This window comes from Pteronotus mesoamericanus, unplaced genomic scaffold (assembly GCF_021234165.1).
Source record: "Pteronotus mesoamericanus isolate MK-2021 breed Mesoamerican mustached bat unplaced genomic scaffold, CSHL_Meso_final contig_702, whole genome shotgun sequence".
Classification (NCBI taxonomy): domain Eukaryota; kingdom Metazoa; phylum Chordata; class Mammalia; order Chiroptera; family Mormoopidae; genus Pteronotus; species Pteronotus mesoamericanus.
In genome coordinates, this window is record NW_026555239.1 from 3005315 (window position 1) to 3016423 (window position 11109).

At 47.6% G+C, this 11109-nt stretch overlaps 2 protein-coding genes across 2 annotated transcripts; one reads left to right on the top strand and one right to left on the bottom strand.

Moving 5' to 3' along the window:
• The first annotated feature begins 1445 nt into the window (after nt 1-1445).
• On the top strand, nt 1446-4939 carry SMDT1 (single-pass membrane protein with aspartate rich tail 1). The gene is made up of 3 exons (XM_054582473.1): nt 1446-1774; nt 3266-3406; nt 4698-4939. The coding sequence occupies exons 1-2, from the start codon at nt 1589-1591 to the stop codon at nt 3401-3403; spliced, it is 324 nt and encodes a 107-aa protein (XP_054438448.1). The 5' UTR covers nt 1446-1588; the 3' UTR covers nt 3404-3406; nt 4698-4939.
• A 1084-nt stretch (nt 4940-6023) lies between these two features.
• On the bottom strand, nt 6024-11050 carry NDUFA6 (NADH:ubiquinone oxidoreductase subunit A6). Its single transcript, XM_054582472.1, has 3 exons — nt 10868-11050; nt 6919-7034; nt 6024-6211 (listed from the first exon to the last, which is right to left on the bottom strand). The coding sequence occupies exons 1-3, from the start codon at nt 11004-11006 to the stop codon at nt 6080-6082; spliced, it is 387 nt and encodes a 128-aa protein (XP_054438447.1). The 5' UTR covers nt 11007-11050; the 3' UTR covers nt 6024-6079.
• Nucleotides 11051-11109: the final 59 nt, after the last annotated feature.

Sequence of the window (11109 nt, forward strand, 5' to 3'; positions counted from 1 at the left end):
AAAGGTGGCTTGCTCAACAGTCACAGAGGGAGGGCCAAGTCTCCTGACACTGGGCTGTATTGCCCCTCTCTTAGGGGATATTAATGAAATGGAAAAGGTAGGGAATATTATGTGACTACAGGCCACCTGGCCTTTCACCTACATGCCAGACTCGGCCACAGTTTCCAATGTTGGGGAGTCTCGTGCCCATCTAAAAACCAGAAGTTGGCTTCAGTGTTTGTTTCAAGACTGAGAGTATCAGAGGAAGTGGATTTATTATATCATGGGGGTCTCGGGTTCAGCTCTTCCTGAATGGCAGGAAGATTGGACATGTGACCCCTGCTCTACAATCTGGAAGGGCCCTTTGGTGGGAGAGGGCCATCAGCCAATACAGAGGGACTGGTTCTGCTCAGAAAGTGTTGGGGCTCCCATCCTCTCTCCCGCTCTCCCTGACTATCCTGTCAGCAAATGGTGCTGGATGTTGACCTAGGACGGACTGGTAGCTTTTACGTCAGCAGAAATTCTTACTGCATTCTGTCCGCAGCAGTCAGCTCCTGGAGCTGCCTAGTGGGAAACTAAAGAAGAGGTGGGCAGGCAGTGTGGTTCCCCAGGGACAGTCCGTTTTGTGTTGGTTCTCAGTCCTGGGCATTCTAGGAGCTTGGGCACAGGTTTCCTGGTACCCTGTGATAAATTCTTCTCTTCTGCCTGGGCTGCCAGAGGTCTTCCTGCTTCTGGAACCACCTGAGAACTTGTTCACAGTCCTGCTTGTCACCCAATGTGTCCCTGCCAAGACCCTCTCATTGCTACTGTCCCCAGCAGGTCAGGTGCTTTCTTTTCTGACTGTTCGGTAAGGCAAAGTGGCTGGCTCCACAGAGCCAGAGGCCAGACTAGCCTGATGCCCTATGGACATGGTGGCGATGGCTGGATAGAAGATGCAGAGCCTGGGCAGAGGATACCCTCACCCCCGGTACACACAATCTTGTTCTCTTGCTTACTGCAGCCACGGGCTGCCTGGCCGAAGCCCAGCTAGGGCTGGAGACGGAGGCTCAGAGCCTATTAAGGCCAGGAGGCTGAAATGCTGGGCCAGGAGCCAGGACCGGTTCTCGGCGTGTTTCCGAAGAAGAGGGGCCGCCTTCCCATCCCCATGCTGGAGCTCCCCAGCCCACCATCCCTCGTTTTATACAGACACTCCAGGCTTTTATCTTTCTTATTGTGACAGTATTTTTTGTACTATTAAACACTAAGCTTTATTACTCACTTCGGTTACTCAAGTTTATTTCAACGAGCTCATGAGGGCTGCTTGGCAAACTCTGTCTTGGACTGGGAACAATGTTAGAAACCTGAAGGTTTCCCACCACAATCGATCCTAGCTCACTGGCCCGCCTACTAGGCCTGGATTGTAGGGGAATTAGGGATTCGTCTTCGTCCTCGTGACGTCACGGCGTCGGGCGGACTGCGACAACGGCCTCCCGCCCGCCCCAGCAGGAACTAGTCGCACTGCACCGAGTGTGAGGTTGGGCCTCGTCTGCTCCTGAAAGCCTCGCGAGGCTTCGGGTAGCGTTCTTTCTGAGGGCGTTCCGGGGGCCAGGCGCACTGGTCGAGGGCCAGGATGGCGTTCGGAGCGGTTCGCTGCTTTGTATTGGCACCCCTCCGATCCGTGGCTCTCCGGAGGGGACCGACCTTGAAGAAAGATGGCGGTATCTCCGCCGGACTGGGCGGCTCAGGCCGAAGCCTGGTTCCGTCGAGGTCAGTCATCGTTACTCGCAGCGGCGCCATTTTGCCCAAACCGGTGAAAGTGAGTGTCTGCCTGGAGGCGGGGCAAAGGTGCCGAGGCCAATCATGGTGGGGAATACGTGCGGGTCGGCTTTGATTTGATAGGAGCACGGGCCAATCTTACGACCGCCTTAGACCGGAGGCTGGATCAAGGACAAAATTTTGCGCTAGTGCGCTAATTTTGACGGGTGCGAAGTGGTGGGGTTAGGTCCCGGTGTTAAGCTGAGTGTTTAGAGACTGAAGATGAGGGGCAAGAGCTGAGAAAAGTGGCATTTTGCGCTAGCTTATGGTGAGGAGCGGGGTGTCTAAGTCCACCTCCCGAGCCAGAAGACTCGGCTTTATGCGTCCAATATAGACAAGACGTGTCCTCTCTGCTGTTTACCTCAGAGTTGATGGGGTCAAATAACGAATTATAAAAGAACTTTGTAAATAAAGTGTACGTGGGACGGCACTTATTATTTTTTTTAATGAGTTTTGACCTAGTACTTAAACCATGGGGTTTGCAGCCCTGAGGGGTGTGCAGGGGATTATTGCAATAACTGTTTTTACAAATGGAGAAGGGTGTGGGGGGGGGGCGCAGGGGCGGGGGGAGGTGGTGGTGGTCAGAATGGTGAAGCCAGTGTCCAAAGCTAGCAGCTGAGCTTGGTCCAGGAATCCAGGTTTCTTGCTAGTACAGCCCCAACCAGGTCCTATTTTTTTCCACCACTAATGCTTTCACTTGCCCTCAGTAAGTACCGCGGGGGCTTTCTGAGTAAAATGTAACAGTCCTGTTTGCTTTTTGACTCCAGGACTGTGTGGGAGTTACAAAACAAAAATTCTGAAAAGCTAGGCTGCTGGCCTATGCTAGTTCACACAAACAAGTGAATTCAGGGCTGTTTCATAGCAAGAAGCAGGAAGGTGCAGGGTCTATGTTTCGGAAGAGATGCCTTATAAAAAGGCATAGCTGAAAAAAAATTTATTTTTGAAACTCCACAGAAAAATACAAAAGGAAATGTTGAGATTTTACAAAACACCCCAGACCATAAAGACATGCTCACTTTTTAAAACACCTGTTTCTAAAATTTAATGTAGTGAAGTCAGATTTCTCAGTCATCAGGAAACATGTTACTTCCAGAACTCTACAGAATATTCCTTCACTGTACATCTTTTTGTAATCCATTTTCATTTAGTGTCTTCAAGTAGAGCTGAACTTTATTTCTATAGTCCAGCTGTCTTAATACTTTTTCACCTGTTTGTTTATAGGTATCTGCAAGTAATTACCAGGTTGTGCCCCAATTATTAGATGTCTAGAGTGCCTTTATTTTTTCTTTCCGGCATCCACTTGGATGCCATAAAATCTCTTTATCTCTTCTAAATTATTTTTTTTGCTCTGAATTCCCCAAGGGCTTTAAAATCAAGTTGCTCATGATGGGTCTGGGGTCCATAAGAGGGAATGACCCTGAGAGGGCCAGGCCTTCTGCCGCCCGCCATGGTGGGCCCTGGAGCTCACAGCCACCACTCTGACCCTCTGCAGATGTCCTTCGGCCTCCTCCGTGTGTTCTCCATTGTGATCCCCTTTCTCTATGTTGGGACGCTCATTAGCAAGAACTTTGCTGCTCTACTTGAGGAGCACGACATTTTTGTCCCAGAGGACGACGATGATGACGACTAACAGGTATGACCTGCTATTCCCCTACATGAATCAGGAGCAAGAAGGGGGCAGAGAGTCTGAACTGAGGCAGTTTGGCCTGGTAGTGAACAGCATCTGGACACTCAAAGCAGAAGCTCAGAGCTTTAATAAATTGACTCACTTGGTGGCTAATGTTTGTATTTTGCCTTTTCTATATGTTGGATGAGGGAAACTGTCTTATTGACTTACAAATTCCCTGGCGTCTCTTCCAAGGAGTCAGCCTTTTCATTTGTTCTTTATGTACCCGTGCTCTGTCCACCCCGAAATTTTCTTGACAATTAAAAATGGTTTTTAATTCTCACCTGAGGATGTTTGTTGATTTTTAGGGAGAGAGAAGCATCAATGAGAGAAACATTGATCCATTGCTTCTTGTACACGCCCCCGCCAGGGATGGAACCCTCTGTTGGTGTTATGGGACGACACTCCAGACGACTGAGCCACCCAGCCAAGGCTTTCCTTTTGGCAATTTAATATGCCTTACACACCCACCACAAACAGCTTCATCACAGTGCTCCATATTGAAATTTAGAAACGGCACATTCTCACCATGGGCAGCTATGGTTACCAAGTTCTGCACCAGCACAGCCTGAACATGGGCACCGTAGCCTGGTCACCACTGGCCACAAACCCTTCCCACGGTGCCCATCCCATCCAGCTTTCTTGTGTTGACCTCTGGTGCTCTCATACGTGCTGTGCGGTTGCATTATCATCATAAATAAGGACACTCCTGATTCCTTAGGCATTTAAGGCTTGGCATGAGCTGGTCACGCGTGTTATTCTAGCCTCATCTTCCATATTCCCAGCCACACGCCTACCCCTAGTATTCGCCATTTCTTGGATTACCCATGCTCTTACTCACTCCTGGCATTGGCCCATTGTTCCTCCCACTTGGAGGGCTATATCCCACTGCTCTATTCCCACTGATTCTTCATTGTCTTCGAAAGTCTTCCCATATTCCTCTGTTTGAAAGTGACTTCCTTTCTCTGACTGAGCAGTACCTCTCTGGTGACACTTAGTATCACCTGTTTATACATATACACATACCCCAAACTCTACTAGCCTTTGAGCTTCTTGCTGGCAGGGAACGTGGTTTTTATACCTTTGGGCCCCCGGTGCCTGGTCTGTGGTTAATGCTTAGTAAATGTGTGAATGAACGGTCAAATTTATTCCAAACTGCCTCTCTTCTGCTTGGTAGGACCACTGTGGAATTCTCTTCCAGCACATGGACAAGGAACTGCTCTGCTGCCCCAGTTCACTGCTGTTTCCTTTCTTACAGGTCAGGGAGGAAGTACAGGAAAGAGAAGGCACTAACTGAATTAAGAAATGGTGATGCTTACAGCTTCTCCTCCTTGCCTGTCAGCCAGAAGGGCCCAGGGAAAACCCTCAGCCTCCCAACTCCAGGGAAGCCGCCTACACGGTCTGTGACCACAGCCCAGAGTCCCAGGCTCTGGGAGGTTCCCTGAGATGAGATGTGCGGTCCACTGAGCATAATCAAATGATGAATAAACATGATAAACTTCAGCTGTGTATGACTGCGTGCTGGCTGGAGTCTCTCAGCATGAGTAGGCTCTAGCTGTTACAGTTCCTCGTCTCTGCTGTTTGTTCCCTAACAGGCCTATGATTTACAACCCAGGGTCTCCAGGCCCCTATAGATCCACAATTATTGGGGATGAGACCTATTTTCATTATTTACAAAAACCCAACAGAAATTTGTCTGTTTTCCCTCAGTGAAGCTGCACAGGTGAACTAAACCCTCAGGCTTTTTTTTTGTGTTGAGTAACACGAGCTAATTGTCACATGGCAATAAATTATAGAAGCTTTGGTTAGTTTAAAACTACTTAAAAATATTAAAACGATTCTTTCAAAACTTGGTTTTCTTAGCTGAAAGGATAATAAAGGGGTTGTTGGTGCTGAAAAATTTGGGAATCCCGAGGATGACTATATATACTGAACCATTTTTTCCAGGATTTAGACAGTCCAGGGAAGGAACAGAGAGGACTACCATCCAAAGCACACAGAGATCAGTTCTTTAACGTGGGTCGACATTCATTTTGTCCCTTTAAACCAGCTGGAATATCTCTGTTCTGTGTGCATTGAACATCTGTGTCCCTAGCAGGGAGTCTAATTGAGTAGGAAGTTAATTTCATTTTAAGGACCCATGCTTGTTGCAAATAGAGGGGCTAGGCCTCTGAGCAGCCATTTTCTTCAAAACCCAGGGAAAAACAGCACTGCTCCTCTGCCCTACTTCCCTCCCTCTCCAACAGCACGAGCCAGCTAATGTTGGATAGTCTGTGCCAGGACACTAAACTATCCAATCCTGGAGGCTGCAGAAATACAGCTGAATAATGAAGTCATCCAGCCTCATACCCAGTACGACAATTTCTGAACAGATGGCCTCATCTTTCCTGTTTATAGACATGTGAGGCTCTGAGAAAGAGAATCCAATTTAATTTACAGGAAAGCCCACACTTCAGGAAAATGGAACAAACAGGTGGTGTGTACACCCTTGACCCACTTGTTCAGGCAAGTGAGAGACCAGAAACGGAGCTTCCCATTGGTTCACCAATGAAATGCTATCATGAAGTGACCATCATATACTGAGTTTATTTGTACTCTCAAGTATTTAAATATCAACATGCACCTTTCCACTGAATGACTTCATGGGTCGTGGCCAACATAGAACTTGGACAGGAAATCCTTTGGCCTTGGTGCTTCTGTTTCGTGGAAGAATCGCATAATGTGTGTCCGCTGCTTCCACACTTGAATCGTTTCCTCCAGTTCCATCTTTCCCTGCACAAGTGAGGGGAGGGGTCTTTAGTCAAAGTGGCCGAGTGAAAGGTATATAACACTGAAGCCAGGGTTCTATTTCTGTTTTCTGCTCTGGCACTGACATGAGTGACCTTGGGTAGGTGTAAGATACTCGTAGACCACCATTTCTACATCTGGAAAAAGGGTTGTTAGACTAAATGATCTTTGCAGCCTTTCAAACATTTAACTGTGGTTGTCTGGTCTACAAGGTCAATAGGCCTCTGCTCCATGATGCCTAACCTGACTGGCTTAACTTATATTTCTGCTTAACATGCTAAAGCGCCCTCCCATTGATGCTCATGTGACTGATGAGAGACAGAATCAGGGCCAGGATTTGACCCCATTTACCCAGGACTCAGCCAACTGGCCTGTCTATTCCAGCTGTAAACTGACAACCAGGTGAAGCAGTAACTTCTAGGAAAGCGGTTAAGAAGAGTTCAAATGTTCATCCCTGTATCTTAATTTTTAGTTATAAAATGCAAGCCCCAATGGATTTTCCCTTGAACAATCCTACAATCTATTTAACCAAGTAATAATCTCCAGGTTCAATAGTTCCTTTGAAACACTAGGCAACAGTTGCTCACCCAGCAGTTGCTTTTTAATCTTGGAAACAAAATGTCCATCTGGGAAGACTGAAAGCTCTGGACAAGTTGGCTGTTCTTTTAAATGGGTCAGGGAGGGCCGGTTACCTTAATGACCAGAAGATCCACCACTCTGGGGTCTGTGACGTGGGCATTCTTCATAAACATTTCTCGGACTTTATCCCGTCCTTGTTTCACAGAGATGTCTAGCTGGAATAAGTTTACTAGAGAGAGAACAATTCAGGGTAGAAATGTTATGGTTAACACGGGTTTTTTTTTTTTTTTTTTTTTTTTTTTTAAATAGAATCTGGATATTCATTAAACGCATACGGGTTGCCCATTCACTATATTCACCAAATATTAGCCTGACCCTAAGCTTGGTGCTTGAGGATGTGAAGAAGCGTGGGAAGTAGCACTTGCTCTCAAAGAGCTTATGTTTTGTTTGGGGAGACAAGACCAGTATAGCATAGTTCAAGTGTATGAACAACCTGGGATCAAATTGCAGTTCTGTCACTTACCAGCTATGTGATCCTGTGGTTCATTTCTCAGTGCCTGAGGACATTTATGAGTGAAATGAGAATAAAAGCACATATAACTCCAGAGCTGTTGTGAGGATCCTGAGACAATGTGAGATGCCTAGAACAGTGCCTGGCACAGAATAAGCCCTCAATATGTGTTAGCATTATTATTATATGGAACATTTGGTAAAAGATAATGCATTGAAATTAGAATAAAACAATGTGGTGTGGATCTGGGCGCCACACAAAGGTGGCATTGAGGGACACTGCTGAGGGACTGTGCAGGGAGGGAGGCTTCAGTCCAGCCAGCAACGACCATGATAGGTCCTGGCGGAAGGAGAGAAAAGTTTATGATATAGGGCCTGTTCTCTCAGTTTTAAATTTTTTGTTTTTAATTTTATTTTTTTAGATTTTACTTATTTCCAGAGAGAAGGGAAGAGAGGGAGAGAGGGAGAGAGGGGAATGGAGGGAGAAAGAGAAGAGAGAGAAACATCAATGGGCTGCCTCTTGCATGCCATCAACTGGGGACCTGGCTTGCAACCCAGGCCTGTGCCCTGACAGGGAATTGAACTGGCGACCTTCCAGTTTGTAGGCTGGTGCTCAATCCATTGAGCCACACCAAGCAGGGCTCTGTTTTAAATTCTAATTGGAGAGACTGCTATCCATGAATGCAAACATGAAATCACAATATTCAGCAACCCCTGATTAAGTGCCTAAAATAATGCTGCAACTTCCATGACTTGAGACTTCAGATAAGGCACATGGAGGTCTCTTGAAAACTAGGTTTAAGCCCTGGCTGGTGTGGCTCAGTGGATTGAGCACCAGCCTGCAAACTGAAAGACTGCTGGTTCAATTCCCAGTCAGGGTACATGCCTGGGTTACAGGCCAGATCCCCTGTTGGGGGTGAGTGAGAGGCGGCAACCACATATGGATGTTTTTCTGATGTTTTTCTCCCCCTCTTCTGCTCTGTCTAAAAGTAAAATCTTAAAAAAATAAAATACTACGTATCATATTAGGGCTTTTGTAACAGCAGACAAAGGGAGAATAAGAAAGACACAAAAAATAAATGTAAACTAACACGGATCCTGGAATTTAGAATCTTCCCATTTGGGGTGGGGGAGTGAGGCCCAGGGCACTGTGGGGTCCTGCTTGCAGTCATACTGCTTGTTCCTGGCAAGCAGAGGCCAGGAGTCCAGAATGTTTACTGTTTTGTTTTTTAATTTTATAACTGGTGTTCTTTTAAGGAAATCAATATGAGGTCTCTCTCCCCGCTATGAGTACAACTCTTCCCTGAATTTTTGTATTAGATTCCTGTCCACCTTGGGAGAAAAAAAACAGGGTGCTTCTAGGCATACCCGGGGAGCTGGTTCCCATCACCCCCATTCCTCATAACTTTCAAACCACACACCAGGGCATTGGGCATAAGAATCTCCTCCTCAGGAAAGTGTCACACACACAAATGGAAAGTTTTGCTTACAAAGTGAGTTCACAGATCCCTGAATGCCCATTCTCCCAGGTTAAGAACGCTTGTCTCAAAAGGGAAATTCCACAGCTTTGTCCTTGGCTTGTTCTTCCCATCCTAAACCCTGAACACAACCCTTCACTAGTGAGAAAGGCTACAGCTTCCTGAATTGTTCTTTGGTCTAAATCAATGGTTCTTAAACCAGTGGTGACTTGGCCATCATCCCGCCCACGCGCTCCCCCCCCCCCCACCAACATTCCAATATTTGACAATGTCTGGAGTCATTTTGGTTTGTCACAAATAGGGGGAGAATGTTATTGGCATCTAGAGGATAGAGGCCAGGGATGTTGCTAACATCCTACAATGCACAGGACAGCACCTGAAATTATCCAGCACAAGTGTTGCTATTGAGAAAACCTGATGCAAGTCAATTCCAACTGTTCCCTACCTCCTGCTCCTCCCTGTAACTAGAAAGGGCTCTGGGCACTCATAGAAGTATCCTACTAGGGAAACATTATGTTTTGGAACATCTGAGTTTTAAATACACACTCCAAACACACTTGCTACTGTCACTCCCCACACCTATTATCCACCTGTCCTGTGAAGGCACTTGAATTTGCAGTCCTTGAAAGCAGTAGTTCACTCAAGTTTCTCTCTCCCTAGTGTTATGTGGGTTTAAGCTCTGGTCATCAACAGCATCTCAAAAAGTCAGCTTGAGGACAGGGACCCTGTGGAGCAGTCACAGTTCCTATCCATCAAAGAACTTCTACAAGGAGTGTCCTGCTAGGGGAAGCCCTATAAATAACAATGGTGATAACAAGAAAAACAACAGTAGCAGCCAACATTTAATGAGCGCCTAAGTGCCAGGCCCTCTCCTAAGCACTCTAGACATATTACCCCATTTAATATGGTAGCTCTCTGTAAAAGGTACTATTATTAGCCTCATTTTATAGATAAGGAAACTGTGGCACAGCAAGATGAAATAACTTGCCCAGGGTCACACAGCTAAGGGGCAAGGCCTGGAAGCAAGTCTAGTAACCACCACATTCTACTCTGTAAACACAAGTGAGGAAGTGCCAGCTCTGAAGGGTGCTATGGTGCGCCAGCTGCCCTAAAAACAGCTTTCCCTTTAGACCAGCAGTGGCAGTCTGCATTAAAACACACTAAATCAACAGAATAAAATATCCAGTCTCTGGCACGTGTACTGACTGTCCTTGCCAGTTTAGATGGGATTTCTCCCAACCTTTCTTTCAGCAGGTACACTGGGTGGGAAGCACTGAGGACGATGCCATAAGAAAAGCCCTCTGCACCCCGCAGCTTATATTTTAATGCATCTGGTGAACAGATTGGCTTTCTGACATCTAAGTGATTGCAGGGGTTCTGAAGCAGTAGAGGGCAGCCCAGCAGGGGGTGGAGAGGAGGGGTTCCTAAGGATTACAAGGAGCAGGTAGAAAGAACAGAAGGAACAAGACTTGGGAGATTGGAGGGGGAAGGGGAAAACATTTTACTGTGTTTGGAAAAGGCATCACTGACTTATGGATGACCTTGGGACAATCACTTCCCCTCTCTGGTTCAGTGTCTTTTTTGGTGACAGATGTGGGTACCACATGATCGCCCAAGCCCTGCAGCCACTTTGGTTATACAGGTCTTCTAGGGGCGTCTGTAAGTATCCTTTGTAACGCTCGAGTGGACCTTGGGTTCCAGATCCACCACCAGCTAGCTTTGGCCCTTGGGTGTGTCACTTCGCCTCTTGGTGCCTCAGTTCCCTCCCTTATACAATTAGTATGTCATTGACAGTCCCTGCTCTCCCTCCCAGGGTTTCGTCAAAAATCACGGCGGAACAAGGGAGCCGAGGGCGCTAGACGCGCGGTGCGGATGCTGGACACGCCTGGTCTGACCCCGGCGCCGCTGCCCGTCGGGTCCACCAAGAATCGTGTAACCCTCCTCCCCTGAAACATGAAGGATCGCCTCTCCCCAAGCTGGTGACCTCAGCTCGGCACGAAAGAAAGCGGAGGCCAGGGCGGCTGCGACCTTGAGCGGCTGCCTCCGGAGCCCCGCGTACGCCGATGCCTCTCACCAGTGGTCGGCACCTCCCGATACCAGGCGCGGTACAGCTCGCGCACCCTCCGCTTGGCCTCGTTCATGTCCCGACTGAAAATGGGCTTCACCGAGGTGCTGGCCGCAGCCCCAGCCCGGCGGAGGCTGCTCGCCGCCATCTTGCTGCAGAAACCACTTCCCAGCCCTCCCCTTTACAATCTGCTAGAGCGGCAGGAGGACGAAAATCTTTTCTCATTGGCTAAACTTGAAAGCCACGCCCCC

What these genes read in the sequence shown, in the direction of transcription:
- SMDT1 (XM_054582473.1), top strand. Translation starts at nt 1,589, where the DNA reads ATGGCGTTCGGAGCGGTTCGCTGCTTTGTATTGGCACCCCTCCGATCC. An exon ending in TTTTGCCCAAACCGGTGAAA is followed by an intron (nt 1,775 to 3,265) that starts GTGAGTGTCTGC and finishes GACCCTCTGCAG; the next exon opens with ATGTCCTTCGGCCTCCTCCG.
- NDUFA6 (XM_054582472.1), bottom strand. Translation starts at nt 11,006, where the DNA reads ATGGCGGCGAGCAGCCTCCGCCGGGCTGGGGCTGCGGCCAGCACCTCG. An exon ending in TCGGGAGGTGCCGACCACTG is followed by an intron (nt 7,035 to 10,867) that starts GTGAGAGGCATC and finishes TTCTCTCTCTAG; the next exon opens with TAAACTTATTCCAGCTAGAC. An exon ending in TGGATCTTCTGGTCATTAAG is followed by an intron (nt 6,212 to 6,918) that starts GTAACCGGCCCT and finishes TCACTTGTGCAG; the next exon opens with GGAAAGATGGAACTGGAGGA.